General features: G+C 45.3%; 2 protein-coding genes across 3 annotated transcripts in view; one reads left to right on the top strand and one right to left on the bottom strand.

Moving 5' to 3' along the window:
* elnb (elastin b) overlaps positions 1 to 9,783 on the bottom strand; it is a 21,535-nt gene extending 11,752 nt beyond the window's left edge. Inside the window, exons 1-21 of the mRNA XM_047337468.1 lie at positions 9,459 to 9,783; positions 6,800 to 6,991; positions 5,761 to 6,411; positions 5,628 to 5,648; positions 5,311 to 5,518; positions 4,618 to 4,646; positions 3,916 to 4,035; positions 3,716 to 3,808; positions 2,959 to 3,636; positions 2,755 to 2,829; positions 2,624 to 2,671; positions 2,431 to 2,493; positions 2,287 to 2,334; positions 2,127 to 2,189; positions 1,972 to 2,016; positions 1,686 to 1,838; positions 1,488 to 1,523; positions 992 to 1,387; positions 837 to 869; positions 146 to 730; positions 8 to 37 (exon numbers count right to left, since the gene is read on the bottom strand). Of these exons, the coding sequence (XP_047193424.1) occupies positions 8 to 37; positions 146 to 730; positions 837 to 869; positions 992 to 1,387; positions 1,488 to 1,523; positions 1,686 to 1,838; positions 1,972 to 2,016; positions 2,127 to 2,189; positions 2,287 to 2,334; positions 2,431 to 2,493; positions 2,624 to 2,671; positions 2,755 to 2,829; positions 2,959 to 3,636; positions 3,716 to 3,808; positions 3,916 to 4,035; positions 4,618 to 4,646; positions 5,311 to 5,518; positions 5,628 to 5,648; positions 5,761 to 6,411; positions 6,800 to 6,991; positions 9,459 to 9,534 (3,643 nt within the window). The 5' untranslated portion in view covers positions 9,535 to 9,783. The remainder of the gene's footprint in view (positions 1 to 7; positions 38 to 145; positions 731 to 836; positions 870 to 991; positions 1,388 to 1,487; positions 1,524 to 1,685; positions 1,839 to 1,971; positions 2,017 to 2,126; positions 2,190 to 2,286; positions 2,335 to 2,430; positions 2,494 to 2,623; positions 2,672 to 2,754; positions 2,830 to 2,958; positions 3,637 to 3,715; positions 3,809 to 3,915; positions 4,036 to 4,617; positions 4,647 to 5,310; positions 5,519 to 5,627; positions 5,649 to 5,760; positions 6,412 to 6,799; positions 6,992 to 9,458) is intronic.
* mrps17 (mitochondrial ribosomal protein S17) overlaps positions 6,290 to 17,206 on the top strand; it is a 24,442-nt gene continuing 13,525 nt past the window's right edge. Inside the window, exons 1-4 of one of the 2 annotated variants that reach the window (XM_047327953.1) lie at positions 6,290 to 6,437; positions 6,721 to 6,979; positions 9,420 to 9,507; positions 16,312 to 16,395. The gene's annotated coding sequence lies outside the window, so the exon portion shown is untranslated. The remainder of the gene's footprint in view (positions 6,438 to 6,720; positions 6,980 to 9,419; positions 9,508 to 16,311; positions 16,396 to 17,206) is intronic. The other variant, XM_047327954.1, reaches the window with a different exon arrangement.

Genomic DNA, 17,206 nt, shown 5'->3' with positions numbered 1-17,206 from the left:
TTCTTACCATATTTACGAGCTTTGGCACCAGCATAACCTGCGAAAAGAAGACGCATCAAGGTCTGTTGCGATGACTTCACTAGCCAGTGGATCAATTTGAATATTTGTTTATTTTCTTATCTTTCATCCTAAATTTGTCTCCCACCTCCAGGTCCATAGCCAGCACCACCAGGTCCAACTCCTCCACCAGGTCCATATCCAGCACCAACAGGTCCAACTCCACCTTGTCCATAACCTGTTCCAGCACCACCTGGTCCATAACCAGTACTAGCACCACCTGGTCCATAACCGGTACCAGCACCGCCAGGTCCGACACCACCTTGTCCATAGCCTGTTCCAGCACCACCAGGTCTGACACCTCCTTGTCCATTACCTGCACCAGCACCACCAGGTCCGACACCACCTTGTCCATAGCCTGTAGCAGCACCTCCAGGTCCGACACCACCTTGTCCATAGCCTGTTCCAGCACCGCCGGGTCCATAGCCTGTACCAGCTCCACCAGGTCCGACACCACCTTGTCCATAGCCTGTACCAGTACCACCTGGTCCATAACCAGTGCCAGTACCACCAGGTCCAACTCCGCCTTGTCCATAGCCTGTACCAGCACCACCAGGTCCGACACCACCTTGTCCATAGCCTGTACCAGCACCACCTGGTCCATAACCAGTGCCAGTACCTCCAGGCCTGACTCCACCAGTGCCTAAACCTCCAAGTGCTCCACTTAGCATGCCTATAAGGACGAGAATAATCCTATTTTATTGATATTCTTTGTTATATACAGTTATAGATTAACAATACAGTTACATACAGTTTTTCAATTATTTATCTGTTCTTACCATATTTACGAGCTTTGGCACTCGCGTCATACCCTGAAATACAAATATAGTTATAATACATTTGGATTTGCAATACAATTTTTTACTCTTAATATTGTGTGTTGGATCTATTCCTACATTTTCCAAAACACAAAATCTACTGATTTATAGTTTACCTCCAGGTCCTGTTCCGGCTCCTCCCAATCCAGCTCCAGTGCCACCTGGTCCATACCCAGTTCTACCAGGCCCGTAACCAGCTCCTCCAGGGCCAGTACCAGCACCACCAGCACCACCAGGACCAAGGCCACCTGACCCAGTACCAGCACCACCAGGACCAAGGCCACCTGACCCAGTGCCGGCACCGCCTGGACCAAAACCGACCCCAGAGCCAGGTGCCACACCTGTGCCGAGGCCAACTCCTCCTCCTGGTCCTCCGCCTCCAAGGCCTCCAGCTGAGCCTGTGCCTGCACTGCCTGGACCATAACCATAGCCGCCCCCTGCTACACCTGTCCCAATGCCTGAGCCAGGCCCCAGTCCTCCACCTGGTCCTCCTCCTCCAAGGCCTGTCTGACCTGGAGAGATTAAAGTTCATGTGTGTCTCAGGCACTAAATGGTTGTTAAAAAAACATATTCATCATGTTATTTTTGGTAGTTTGTACAAGTATGTCTCACCATATTTACGTGCTTTGGCTGAGCCAGGACCATAACCTGTGGCATAAAACACTTAATATTAATGTTTAATACATAAAAGTATATCCACTGTTGATATATTTATTGTTTTCCAGGAATACATTAGAAAAACTGTTTCATAGGTGCATCCTGCACTCTGGTTTCCCTCAAAAGACCTAGAAAAGGGTGCAGTACATTTACCTAAACCAGGTATGGCTCCTCCAGGTCCACCTCCTGTTCCAACTCCGCCTCCTAATCCAGGTGTGATTCCTGCCCCTCCTCCAGGGAGTCTTCCAGCCCCACCCCCCAAAGCGCTTCCTTGACCAAGCGTTCCTCCTCCAGCTCCAGCTCCACCTGTTGGAAGGAAATAAACAAAAAGTTGATTAATAAATTTAGTTATTAGATGATGCTAATGCCTCTAACAACACATATTTAAATGTAACATCTGTTGAGAGTAAGGGTGTTGTTTAAACTAATGAGTCTTTACCATATTTAGCTGCAGCTTTGGCTGGATTCTTTGTTTTGCCACTCCCTGTAATTGAGAGAATAGAAAATTTAATAAATTGTGTATATATATATCGTTGACTTCATGTAACTTTACAGACCGCTGTGGAGGTTACCACATTGCGAGTTCCCGTGTACCTGATTTTGGTGATATGAGAGGGTAACCACGGAAAACCCCTGGCAATTGCTGTCCACGGCCATCTAAGGTGAGAAATACACACATTTTAATATCAACAATGTAAATAATTCATCACAAATCTGTAATGTGACTGTTTGTTTAAGGCTTTGTGACACTGACTTCCTGCTCCTCCTGGTCCAGCTCCACCTTGGCCGAGTACTCCTGCCCCTGCGAGGAATAAAGCAGTAATTTTTATTTTTAGTCATGTGGCCCATGCCAAGATGTTTTACTCCAAAATTACTACCATTGAATACATCAACACACCAGTCTGAGGCCCAAGTCCAGATCCTGTGGCCACTCCAGGGAGAACACCACGGCCTCCAAAACCTAGTAAGAGGCAATGAGAAGACAGAAAACATATTTCAACTTTTTCTGTAAACACACTGAATTCCTCACAATGTGCCATTTATTCATCTGTTGTCAAATACATGTCCTTGTTTTGTGTGTTGCCACACACCTTGGCCTGGCACAAATCCACCTTGATAGAGCCCAGGCACTCCTATTCCTGTGTGACAGCATATGCACATTTAGGACATTGTCTAAAATGTGTTTCTGGTTGATCATAAATTATGAACTTATGGAGTTTACCTGGAACTTGTTTTGATGCTTTACTCTTCCCTCCAGGTCCTCCTCCTGTGGTGCCAGTCTGTGGAAGCAATGGAACTAAAGCAGGAATGAAGAAAGAAAAATCACTGAAACTTTTCTTATGAAACTTTTACTATAGAATTAATACTGTATATGTATGTGTTGTATACAGTAGAATGTTAGTATAATTTAAACCATATTATCTACCTCCACCCGGCCCAAATCCTGTTCTACCAGGTCCAACTCCGGCACCACCGGGTCCCACGCCGGCACCACCGGGCACAACTCCGGCACCACCGGGCACAACTCCAGCACCACTGGGCCCAACTCCGGCACCACCGGGCCCAACGCCGGCACCACCGGGCCCGAATCCGGCTCCACCAGGTCCAACGCCAGCACCACCAGGCCCGAATCCGGCTCCACCAGGTCCAACACCGGCACCACCAGGCCCGAATCCTGCTCCACCAGGTCCAACACCGGTACCACCAGGCCCGAATCCTGCTCCACCAGGTCCAACACCGGCACCACCAGGCCCGAATCCTGCTCCACCAGGTCCAACACCGGCACCACCAGGCCCGAATCCTGCTCCACCAGGTCCAACACCGGCACCACCAGGCCCGAATCCTGCTCCACCAGGCCCGAACCCTGCACCACCAGGTCCAAATCCTGCTCCACCAGGTCCAACACCGGCACCACCAGGCCCGAATCCTGCTCCACCAGGCCCAAATCCTGCTCCACCAGGTCCAAATCCTGTTCCACCAGGTCCAACACCGGCACTACCAGGTCCAAACCCTGCACCACCAGGTCCCACTCCGGCTCCACCAGGCCCAACTCCGGCTCCACCAGGCCCATAACCTGTTCCTCCGAGTGATGTTCCAGCCCCACCTAAGGTGAGCAAATAAAATTGCATCATATTTTCGCCAGTAAAACGTAATATTAATAATAAACAGTAGTTCATAGTTACTTGTTTTAGGAGGTTTGGGACCAGTTCCATCAGTTCCTGTGTATTGACCAACACCACCTGGACCATAACCACCCCCGTAGCCTCCAAAGCCACCTGGGTCATGAAAGAGCTTTGCTAGCAACACATATATTCTCCAAGGTAAGAACTATATCAAATGTAAAGTAAGTGGCCGCTTATAGTTTCAAATGAACACCACTGACCTCCAGGTCCGTAGCCTGTTCCAGGACCCTGTCCTCCGGCTCCCTGACCTCTGCCAGTCCCGAGACCTCCTGCTCCAAATGCTCCCCCGCCCACACCTCCTGCCCCGAGGCCTCCGTGTCCTAATGAGCAGATCAGAGAGAAAAAAGTAAAATCAACAATAGACCACATCATGCATTAATGAATTCAGCGTGTCCCTGTGTGACTCCACCCTTTTGTAACGCGATCCATGTATGATGGCTGCCCAAGAGAAACCTCAGATGTTCACGTTTGACTTTTAAACCTCTTAAATCTCTCGGAGGCTTAAAACTGAAGCCTTTGTGGGGAGATGGCTGGGGGGGGACTGGAAAATTTATGTCATTCCATTTTTAAAAAAGCTGGTACACATGATACTTCATATTGAAATATAAGATCTTAAACTGGGACAGTCACTTCCAATGTAGTTTTAAGCAGATTGACGTCACTGTATTCATGGAATAGTTTGCACAGTTTTGTCTTGAATTGGTTCTTGAACTTACAGAACCGTGTTTATGATTTCTTACCTCTCATTGCTTGTTTGAATGAACCAGGATGTTTGTGTGTTTTTGTTGCAGGGCGGAGCAGGACAACACAAACACACTTTGTGGGCATTATTGTGCAGCTAAGGTGTGTGTGTGCCGAGTTGGCCAGACTTTTTGTAAACTGGAAAGCGTGACATACAGTACGAGTTTTTTCTCTGCGCTCACACTGACCCCTGTTCATATGAACCGACATAATAGGAGGAATTCAAAAGGTTCGAGGCTTAACCTCTTTAAGAAGCGCTTGGATATTATCACCAACATTCCTCACCCTGCGCAGGCAACTCGCATGTATGGGGGATGAAAAACAGAGAGGCCTGAAATTCCAAAGCAAATCAGTCTTTCTGACTGACGTGATGACTTCCGTCCTTTATCTGGGACCTGCCATGCCTAATCCATTAGTCGTTATCACTGCATGTGAGCGTGTGTGTGTGTGTGTGTGTGTGTGTGCGTGCGTGCGTGCGCATGAGGGTGGGTGGCTTTGAGGTAATGAGGAAATAAAACAGCGGTTCATGTACAGTATGCAGTCCTTATCCTGCTGCACTGAATTTACCAGAGGAACAATATTTACAGTACAGGGGCTAACCGCTTATCCATGAGGGCATGAAGGAGTTTATGACAGACTGGATTCAACATGAATATTATTCATTTATGTGCAAACACAACAAAGTTATGGCAAAACATTTTTCCCTAATGACACTGATAAGATTGGGATTGCAGAAGCCTGTCCGACAATGTCAACAATATTAGACATATGCTTCACAAGCTTCTGGGAACAAGAAAGACTAAAACTAATACTACTTACAATTCAAACTTAATTATTCAATCCTTCAAAGAAACGGGAGATATTTATCATCAAATATGTTTCGGAGCAAAAACATGCCTGTGCCAACTCCCCCAAGCCCAGTTCCGTAGCCTCCAGGCCCGACACCACCCGGTCCAAAACCACCTGGCCCGACTCCGCCCTGCCCGAGTCCTCCTCCTACACCTCCAGCTCCCTGTCCTGCTCCCAGCCCTCCGGTTGTTCCTCCATGGCCACCGTAGCCACCTACAATAGACAAATAAGATGACAAAAAAAGAAATCAGACGTATAGAGGTTTCTATAAAACACAATCTTAAATTGGTGCTCTAACAACACACAGGACTGAAAGTCTTACCTGTTTTTGGAGGCTTTCCACCTGTAAGAAGAAAGTACAGTAATCATGACCATTGAATCAACAAGAGTATAATAGAAAACATTGATCTTCAAATGGTCGAATCAACAATCTAGAAGTCAACCATTTTTCTTACCAGCCCCAACACCTCCAGGGACGACTCCTAGTCCACCACTGCCTGGACCAAAGGTGCTGGGCCTCAAACCTCCTGGTCCGACCCCTCCCTGACCATATCCCCCTGGTCCGACTCCTCCTGGTCCAACTCCTCCCTGACCATATCCCCCTGGTCCGACTCCTCCTGGTCCGCCTCCTCCTGGCCCAACTCCTCCCTGACTATATCCTCCTGGTCCGACTCCTCCTGGTCCAACTCCTCCCTGACCATATCCCCCTGGTCCGACTCCTCCTGGTCCGACTCCTCCTGGCCCAACTCCTCCCTGACCATATCCCCCTGGTCCGACTCCTCCTGGCCCAACTCCTCCCTGACCATATCCCCCTGGTCCGACTCCTCCTGGCCCAACTCCTCCCTGACCATATCCCCCTGGTCCGACTCCTCCTGGCCCAACTCCTCCCTGACCATATCCCCCTGGTCCGACTCCTCCTGGTCCGACTCCTCCTGGCCCAACTCCTCCCTGACCATATCCCCCTGGTCCGACTCCTCCTGGCCCAACTCCTCCCTGACCATATCCCCCTGGTCCGACTCCTCCTGGTCCAACTCCTCCCTGAACATATCCTCCTTGTCCGACTCCTCCTGGTCCAACTCCTCCTTGTCCTTGACCACCATATCCACCTGAAGAATAAAGTCACCAGGACAATGTGAGTTGAAAATGTGCACAAACAACACGCATGTAGATGAAGACAAACCTGAAGTCAAACCAAACAACACATTTAGCCAGATCTGTTTCCTGTGGCTGCAATTTGTATCAATTATCTGTTAGACGTAAGAAACACAACTTCTTTCTGCCTCGGTAATAACCCGGAACTCCACCAGTATCTGATTCCGTTTAAACAAAACATTTTGAAATGTTAAAAGTATATTTTTTATAACAAATATGGATGCAACTTGTAGTGAAATGATTCAGTGTCTTCTCTCCAACAGTTAAACAGGTCACTCCTCATGTTTACAGTAAAACTTCAAACTGTCGTGAAATGGAACGGAAAACACAAATGGTGCACACCTCCACCAGTTCCTGGTCCAAAACCCCCAAGACCAGCACCAGCTCCTCCTGGTCCAATTCCTCCACCAGGCTGAAATCCAGTCCCGGCTCCTCCATATCCTGCTCCGGTCCCACCTGGTCCAAATCCAGTTCCAGGTCCTGCACCGGCTCCTACGCCAGCTCCAGCTCCTCCACCAGCAGGTATGTACACACCTGATACACATAATGTTGAAAACCAGATGTTTTATTCATTGTTTCAAGTAATTACAAATCTTTAGTGCAGCACTGTTCTAATTAAAAGCTTTACTATGATAATCATGTTATTATGATTAATCCACTGTTCATTTTAAAAGAGAAAGACCTTTACGTCAGCAGTAAACAGTCCATTGACACATGAACAGTGTTTTCATCGTTGTGGACCTAAAAGATGACAGGATGTGTGGAATTTATGAGTCATCAGTCAAGACTAATGAGGCATAATTTTCTCCTCTTTGCCCGCACTCAATAAAACACATTCAATTTGTCTAAATAAACAAGGATTGCAGTACGTTTAACAAGTAGGATCAGTTGCCACACAAGCAGAGACTTGAGTGTGTGTGTGTGCGTGTGTGTGTGTGCGTGCGTGGATGCGTGCGTGCGTGTGTGTGTGTGTGCGCGCGCGCTTGTAGGTAGCGATTATCAACCCCTGTGTGCTCTCTGCAGATGATAAGAAACAGCGCCTCATCCAAGAGGCATGCTTCTTTGGTCATAATTCTCACACTTTTCCACACCTATATTCTGTTTCACCAAACACAAAAGCCAAGAATAGAAACACGGAGAGCAAACAACTATAAAAGGAAAGGTTTTTTAAGATCCCACAGGGCCAGATGTGAAAAGTAGAGGTCTGCAGGGAAACCTAAAGAATGTGAGTGAGTTGCTGATCTCACAGTAATGCCATGTACAGCACATTAACGGTGCAGAGTAAGTAACGTAACTGCTCAGTCATTCCGCTCTACTCGCTGGATTCTGCAGGAGAGAACAAGCTTTTGTTGTTTTGGGAGGAATTTTTATTGATATGAACCATTGCACAGGTAAAACTGAACACTCATACACATCGGAGTTGGGTTATACTCAGTGGCAGTGAATTCACATAAAGTTGATACTCATTACTGAATTAGTAAAGATAGAACCCATTTTATTACGATTTATTACTACGATTTATAAGACCTAAATGTCTCAACAACTGTTGGATGATGCAATTTGATGTTGACATTCATGATTTGTCCATTATTCTGTTTCATCCGTCTGACAGTTTGGTTTTCATTTAATTAAGCATTACAGCCTCAACTAGCTTGGTTGTAGACCCTGTTTTTTTCTCTGTTGATTTCTCTGTGAATGTTGATTTCAAAATTAACTTAAAACGAGCAAGTATTGCATACATGCATATGTTATGAAGACTCAGAAAAAGTCACAACATACATCCTGGTAATCACAACAAATCTTCTTTTTAGTCCAGCCAGAAACCTTTGTTCATACCATACTGCTCTCTTTCCTCTCATCTCCTGTCAGCTCTTTACTGTCTCCTCCCTATCCTTGTTCCCCTCAGCTGTTATCATATTATCATTCTGTGATATTGTGATTCATGCTGACTATTCAAAACTCTAGATACTCGACTACAAATACTCATCCAGTGCGCTTAAGTAAAACCAAATGACAGAAACCAAACAGCCAGTGACACATCTCCATACTTTGTACATAATATGCTCTCATCCAGTCTGACCAGTCTGAATTTAAATGACACAAAAGCCTCTTTTAAACCACCTGTGCCGATGTGAGGACGTATCTTACAGCCGACTATAAGCTCAAACAGAAGAGACAATCGGACAGAATCTGTGTGGATGAGGTCTGGAGAGCATGGTCATAGTTAAAACCTTTTAATATGGTGCCTTATTAAAAGCTTCGACCATAACCTTATGGCCTAGACCTCATACTTCACGTGGATGAAAATCTGTGATAAAAAAATACACCTGGGCTTTGTAAAGTCACAGAGAACTTAAATATGTTAACACATTAAAATACTTTTACAAGTCATGCAAACACAAATCTGGTGGTTGAATATGTGAAAAAAACATGGAAAGTTACAGCAACAACAATCTAAGGACAATTCAACAGAAATACGAACAAAAAAGTAAAAAAATCTGATCTGAGAGCAGTTGGCAGTGCCCATTGATGAAGAGGAGATAAAGCCTGTCCAACAGAAACCGAGTCCATTCTCCTCCAATGTTAAATTATTAATGTATCAATGAGAGACAATCATTTGATTTAGAGCTTACAGAAAGAAATGTTAATGATGATGTCGTCGATTGACTACTTGTAATACTGCAAAAAAAAATATCATTCCCTGAAACACACTGAAATAATTAAACCTCTTTGGCAGATTTTTGCAAATTTCTTGGCAGTGTGCACACTAGAAGGAAAAATTCTGCAGTAGGAATTTGCTTCTAATCTTAGACAACCTCATTATCATGATCATTTTCATCCTTATCATACTCTCAGATAGAAATTGAACATGTGCTGCACTAGCAGTAAAGAAAACCTGAGTCTATGCATCCCTCTTCTAAGAAAACTGCCGCATACACTTAATGTGACACCTGGTCCACAGGTGCTGAGCGGCTGCACACATGCAGTGAAGAGGACCCACCTCCTTGCAGTGACGGTTTCCACAGAGCCAGGAGAAGGACTCCGTGTAGGTACGTGGCCACCGTCCCTCTCGCCATCTTGCTCCCAAATGTCCCTCTCCGCTCCCAAGCTCCAGGTTTTATCCCCTGCAAGCCGATCGGGGCTCAACGGGGCCTTTAGAAAGAAGGAGGGAAAAGGAGTGAGGGCAGAAAAAAAGGGGACAGGATGCAAGACAGGACACTGTGTAATTGGCTAAGAGACATGCAGAGAAAGATAGACAAGGAGAGAGGCTGAGAAAGCACAATGGATCACCTCATTAAGCCAAATAGGTTGTTCCAACCCCCCAGTGACTCTAAGGCTGCATTTATTTGGTTCTGTACTGCCAAAAGGAGGGAGTTGGAAGGGTGGGCTAGGGGGCAGAGCGAGGGGGGCATGTATGAGAGACGGGGGAGTCTATGAGTTGTAAAATATATATATATATATATATATATATATATGGGGTTCCCTGCTTTTCTCCTTCTCCAGACACCTCAAAAAGTAAAAGAGGGAACTGAGCCAACAAGTTCCGTATGGATTTCCAAACAGTGTGGCGTTTGAGTTGAAGGAAAACACGAGACGTAGTGACTCAATAGGACCCGGTTCATGAGTCTCTGGCAGCTTTTTAAGAAATGCAGCTTTAAAGAGATGAGTATGTGCCTAAAAATGAAATCATAAACTTAAGTATTGTGGGGCTCATGTGTAACCTATAAATACAGATGATGGATGGAGACACATTTTTGTGTGTGTGTGTGTGTGTGTGTGTGTGTGTGTGTGTGTGTGTGTGTGTGTGTGTGTGTGTGTGTGTGTGTGTGTGTGTGTGTGTGTGTGTGTGTGTGTGTGTGCGCACACACAAAGGAGGGCAGAGGTAGTTTGAAACATTAGATCTTGTTTCAAGAAAAAAAGTTATGTCAGACTCCCTTCATGCTCGTCACAAATTGGTCAAATAAAAGAATACCTCATACAAATGAATATTCCTCGACCTTGAAGTGAGATCATTGCATCTTCTGCAAGAGTGAGAGAAATATTTCGGAGAAGAGAAAACACTGAAGAGTTACAACAAAGTATAGGAAAGAGAGGAGGGCAGGAAAAGTACAGAATAGGAAAAAAAGCAAAGATGTGTTGGATCAGCCATGTGGTGTTTTTCTCTTGATAAGAAAAAAGTCACACTGCGATCAGAGATGTCAATAGACCAGTGACTCACCTCTGGGCAAGAGGACTTTCATCATCATAGCGCTGTGGTTTTTTCCTGACCACCTTTATTCCCAGCGGTCATAGAGACACACAACGGTCAGCATGTACCTGGAAACCATCATTGTTGGGGTTTTTTTTGTCTGTGTTGTTGTTGTTTTTGTTTCCACCAGTGGTATCGCTGGGATTTGTTCTTCTCCATGTTTGGGCTTGGCTGGTCCTGTCCCAGCTCCTGAGGGCCAATGACTGAGTCTGGCAACATTGTGAAACATTCGCTTTTGTTTGGTGGAAATGGGCCTGGAAACAGATGAACTAAATAAGCAAATGGCACCAAAACACTCGGTGAGGATGTAGGAGGGAGGCTGAGGGGTTGGAGAAAACATTGGGCAAAAATAAAAAGTAGCTTCACAGTTGGTCAGTGGACATTGAACCACTTGACTTGTGTGTCAGCTATTTAGATAAAATCTTGTTGCCGTGTAGACGTATGACCCACAGCTCGTGGCCGCCTGAGGAAGCCAAGCAGAACTCGAGGTACATCCGACGTTCCCTGCAGCTATCAGCCTCGTCCTTCGCCATGAGAGTCCAACATGAAACGATAGTTCATCACAAAAGAAGCAGCACCAGAGGCTAACGAGACTTAGACCAGTCTGGATTATGGCTCATGTTTCCGAGATGTGATGACGTAGAAACCTTTTGGCTCGCAGTTCTGTCCAATCTGGCTCAATTAGTAAACAAGTGCATCATACGTATATTTGTGTTTGCCTTCGCTGCCCCAGTTGTATATTTACGTTTGTGCGTCGGAGAGAAAGAAGGAGCGAGGCAGCACTACCTGAGCAACCATAATTGGTCCTAAAGTGTACTTTTATTGCTGTGTTTTCAGATCGGGTATGCTCTGCGTTCAGATTTGATGGAACTACATAGTTATGCAGTGAAATAATAGTTGGGGGTAATGAGACTGAAAAATGGAAGGGTAAAATGAAAACTATAAATGCTAAGAGACATAGTGTATGCATTGTGGTCATTGATACGTTTGTTCAGTCCAGACTTAGAATAAACAAAAGAGAACAGACTTAATTTTTCAGATACTCGAGACACCTAACTCTAGATTATTCAAAATTAAGATTGATCACAATTTATATTCCATGCTCGAAGGTTTGGATTGGCCATATGTCACGTTTGCAGACATTTGTGTTTTACACGATTCACCTGAAACCCCCTGCATTCAGAATGTAGTTACCCAAATCAATTCTTTTTTTTCTTTGCCTTTCAACTTTTAATAGATGGACCGATTTCCTTGTGAGGAACATAAAATCTGAAATCATTCCTTCAAGTCTGATACTCGAGACTGGCTGTAAAATGATCCCGACAGTGAGAGCAGTCAGAGGAATCTGTATGATGCAGAGTTAGTTTGTACAATGAGAAAAAAAATCCGACCTGTTTATACATATTCTGAGCACAAGTTTCCAGCACAGTTACAGTTACGTCCCTTACGGTGCCACAAGTACGCTGACACCTGCGCACAAGCAAACACAAAAAGAAGCATGAAGTCAGCTCGGTCAATAAGAGCAGTTTTTGTTTTTCCCGTGTGGAGTATGTATGAGGCGCCAATATTTGTGTGGGTTCCTGCCCAAAAAATATCCAAACGCCGCTACGCAAGTCTGGTGCGACGGAGACTGTGGAACTGTCAATGTGACCTTATGAGTCCTGTGATGGACAAGGCGTCTATCTTCATGCACGTTAATGTAAGTCTGAGTTATAGTTGTCCGAGTAGGATGGGAGAGAGTTTGAAAAAAAAAAAAAAATAATAATAATAATTTACAGCACAATGTAAGAAACTGACAAACCAAAAACATTTCAGCTTTTAAAACAAAAACCCAAACCTTTCTGTCCTTTTGATTCTGGACTTTGATTCTCCATTTATTTATGGCTTTTACATGTCGGACACATCGTCAGTGACAGCATAGTAAGAGTTAGACAGCAAAAGAGTTAAAGAGAATAAACTCAAACCCCTAATGTGGAAGTATTGACCCCTGCTTCTTCTACAAAGATTTCTGTCTCTTCTGGTTTAACTTTAAAAAGAGTATTATCATATTTGCTACCAAATTCTGTTGTACTATACCGTTACTGTTATCGTAAAACATGCAGGCATGACATCATGTTGTCTGCATTTGGCCGCTCGTCCACGGGAATAAAAAAGAAAACTTCAAAAATGGGCACAGAAATGCCGGTTCACCGCCAACATATTTCATACAAAGTGAAGGTGTTATTCTAAAAATGACGACGGCCTTCGGTGTGGTAATGTGTGCAAATGATTGATGGTGTGATTAATATGCACTTTGACAGTCATCACTTCAAACACACTCACAGTCTCTCTCGCTCTCATCCACCTGCTGGCCACTTCCCACGTGCGTCCACACGACCTGCAGGGCTGCATCCCCTTTGCCTCTGCCTGCTCAGGGAAGCGTATCAGTGTTACACACAAAGTAGTCAAGTGAGAAGTGGCTGTTTTGAGTTTACCTAACGTCTACCTAGCGTTTACCTAACGTCTGCTGCCTATATATGGGCGTGTGTGAACTGCAGGACTGCTTGCCCCCCTCCAGACTGGTAATTTACCCCTCTGGGTGACGGGGATTGAGAGAAATCTGGCGATAGGAAGGAAAAAAGGCAAGAGAAGGGGAAGGTGGGGGGGGGGGGGGGGTTCGCGCAGAACAGAACAGGCGTGACCCAGACAGACAGAACAACAGACAGACTTGCACTTGTTTGACTTGATAAATGGGCCTGCGCTGGTGAACGTCAGGCTCGAGGTCTGGGTAGGATCAACTTTCCCTGCTTACCCGTGCCAGAGATTTACATCTCTAGATCTAATGGCAGGACCACCGGCCTCCGACCCACCCATATTTACACGCCCTTTAAAAAATCCGTAACCATGGCAATCCATCTTCCACTGCACTGTGGCATTTAGTTAGAGTATTTAGTCGGAGCCAACCCTAGACTGTATATAAAGATGGACGACATGACTGCTTCTAAAAGTGATGCAACACAGCTCTTTGGTTTGGATGGATGTCCACTTTCCTTCAGTGAGGATTTGAATGTTTTCCCTGACAAACGATCATTCTGATCTATGAACTGATTTGGTTTGCTGTACCTGGCAGTGCTGATGCCTCTCTTCAGCAGCAATTTGTGTTGGAAGTCACGAGGCATGATTGGGAGTGTAATGCGGGACAGCGTGGAGTCACTAAAGTAACTACTGAAGATGTCAAACTGATAACGGAGTGTGTGTGTGTGTGTGTGTGTGTGTGTGTGTGTGTGTGTGTGTGTGTGTGTGTGTATGTGTGTGTGTGTGTGTGTGTGTGTATGTGTGTGTGTGTGTGTGTGTGTGTGTGTGTGTGTGTGTGTGTGTGTGTGTGTGTGTGTGTGTGTGTGTGTGTGTGTGTGTTTCAAGGTGATTCGTTTGTTTGTGTGTCCACAGGATTTCTCTGTCGAGATAAAGTTCCAAAAAGGCATGAAACCTTCTCAGTGGTGTCATGTACAGTCATTACAGAGCTGGGTTTACTGGTGACTGACAAAGACAGAATTTGGGAGACAACGGGGGGATATTGGAGGCATGACTCAGTCATTAATGGTCCCACATGGGGCAGAACATTTAAACAGAAGACATTTGCTGAAGTGGCTCGATTAAGTCATTAAGGCAGAATTATATCACGATAAAATAAAACACGTGCGATCTCCAAAAGTGTTTTCTCCTCTCTGCTCGTACACAGATACACACAAAGGAACGTAGTCATATTGTGTAGACAAAGGAACATTTTCACAGCAATACAGATACGATGTCGCCTGTTACTCGCGGGCCCCTTCCCATGACTCATGACGACCCTCGGCACGGAGGGGAGAGGCTTCTCCTCCCACGAGGGTTGAAGCAACACCAAATAGCAAAGGCACGAGCAGTGCCTTATGTAAACACTGCAGTGCTGTAACACACGGAGGGCCCATCCATCAGAACGCAGCGAGGGGGGACAAAAAAGGACCTGAAAGACGAGTGATACTGGAAACAGCTGGGTTAGAGGGTCACACAGAAAAGAGTGAGGGGTCAGATCACTTTGTGTGTAAGGGATCAGCAGCAGTGTCTTGTGTCAACTGTGAATACTTGAGATCACCGGAGCGAGATTCAGAGTGTGTCTGTGTGTGTGTGTGTGTGTGTGTGTGTGTGTGTGTGTGTGTGTGTGTGTCACTCACCTTCAGATGTTTTGCATTGAACTTCCTTCAGGCAGACTTTAGGGGAGTGATGAGGTCAGTGCTTCACTTTATGCCAGGGGTGCTCTTACATCACCTGACTGTTGAAGTGTGTGCCACTATTTGTGGTCATTTTGAAAAAACAAAAAAGAAATTCTACGATGTTTCCAAACTTCAAAATCTCATTGAGAATTGTTCAATCATCATTGATGTAGTGGGCTTATTCAATGACATATTTATTATTCAACACAAAATTGGAAAATTGAAAAACTGGACCTAGATGTCATGCACTGTGACTAAAAGGACAAAAACAAGTTAGTGTAGAGACCTTTGATAAACTCCTCCCTGAAAATATTTTGTCGTTGATGTTGATACAGCATTAATATGTGCAATCAGACAATGCAAAAACCATCTAAAGCAATCTTTGGAGTAACCCTCCTCATACACTCAACACAAACATCCTGTCACATCTTGATTTACTGATTTACATCTTGATGAGTGCCCTGTTTCACCACAGACAGTTGCAGACATTTGTATATCAGAGATGCTGCCAGTGCCAGGACTGTAATCCATCCAGGGTCGAGCGTGGGTCAGGCCCGTAGCAGACATGACTGAAATTTTATTCTAAATCCCAGCAATAGGAAACCCCATTCATGCAACATGAGGTCTTTCACCGTCCCCGTTCAGTGGAGGATCACGCAACCCGAGGACCCTGATGACGAGTCCCTCGCTGTCATCACCGCAGCATCAGGACAGAGGCAACCAGCTGGAGGAAATTATGACGCGGAAATCATCTCATTCTTCTGCTGACATCATCTGAGGGCGGTCAATTAGACAGCGAGCTCATCTATCTTCTCGCCTGATTAGATAACGTTATACACTTTATGAATGTCCACGCTGAAAACCTGTTGCCCCCCACTGTTGTCGTCTGGGGCTTCGTGTTGTTCGTCTGTGATTGGTCACAGTCCGAGAGATGATGATGAGGATGAGTGCAATTCCACGGCTTCGTTAATGTCCGTAATGACAACATTCAGTCAGCAACTGTGTGTGTGTGTGCGAGTAGTGCATTAGCGTACATTTTCGCACAGAGCATGTTTGGAGTGGTTTATATTAGTCTCTCCCTCGACTCTCCTCATTTTTGTCTGTTGCCAGAAATTCAGTCAATCTGTAGCCACACCACCTGAACACACAGATCTCGGTCCGTTTTCCAAGAGGACCGAGGTAGAGTTCACGAGGAGTGAGAACATAATTGTGCGAGCTACAGGAAATTGCACTCAAACGCACCGTTTTACGGGCACAAGGAGGCAGACTTCTGACATCTGATAGCTGACAATTTACTCGTACGGGGAGAGAGTCGAGTGTAAAAATGATTCATGATGTTTCGTTTTAATCTGTTTTCCGCCCAAATGTTCTTACAGGGTACGAACGCCGAGGGAGGTTGATATCACGGAGATGAAGCCGATGACGGGTTACCAACATGCTGTCCGGGATGTGAGCAACATGTGAGGCCGCTTTTGTTTTCAATCCCTGTTTTGCTCGTAATTGGACCGTGAGGGCTATATACATTTTCCTTTAAGGGGATGACAGAGTAGAAAGTACTTAACTCATTTTAAATAATACTCTTGAATCTTTAGCTGGATCCTGGGGGGGGGAGTCCAGCATTCAGGTGATATGATAGCACCAGATGTCTGTGTCAACAGGCCTGTTTCAGCAAGCACAGTTTCATTACACACACACACACAAGGTCAAAAAACGTCCCAGCGCCAAGATTATAAGAATCATCAGATCCATAAATTAGGCCTCATCTGTAGGTCATCACTCATTAGCCTGCCATGGTACATAATGTAGTACATGCAGGTGCCTAATGGCTTGTGTAACAACACAGTCGCATGATGACCGAAGGGGTTGACCCCATGAAGAGCTAATACACACCGTGATTGAAAACAGCATGTAGCTAACACACCATCAGAGGAGAAATCACTGGAATTGATTGACTAGAAATACCCAGGATGTTGTGTGTAACTGGTTTAAACCTGTTATTCTGCAAAGAGACAGTGTTCGAGAGACTTTCAGACTAGAAGTGTGGAAAAAAGGCTCCGGCCTTTTTTATGGAATTTGCAGTTCTTACATGATGAGCACAGCAGGAGATTGTGCGCGTCAGACACATTCACATCCCTGTACTGGCGTTACATGAACTGTTTTCAGACATGAATTCCGGAGAATGGCCGCAAAATTGAGTGCGGACATTTTTTCCGGAGTATGACGATTGCAGCGGGGGATTGTCCGAGTTCCGAACAGCAGGAACAATTTTGA

The sequence above is a fragment of the Scophthalmus maximus genome, chromosome 2 (genome assembly GCF_022379125.1).
Source record: "Scophthalmus maximus strain ysfricsl-2021 chromosome 2, ASM2237912v1, whole genome shotgun sequence".
Classification (NCBI taxonomy): domain Eukaryota; kingdom Metazoa; phylum Chordata; class Actinopteri; order Pleuronectiformes; family Scophthalmidae; genus Scophthalmus; species Scophthalmus maximus.
This window is presented reverse-complemented; position numbering and strand designations above follow the sequence as displayed.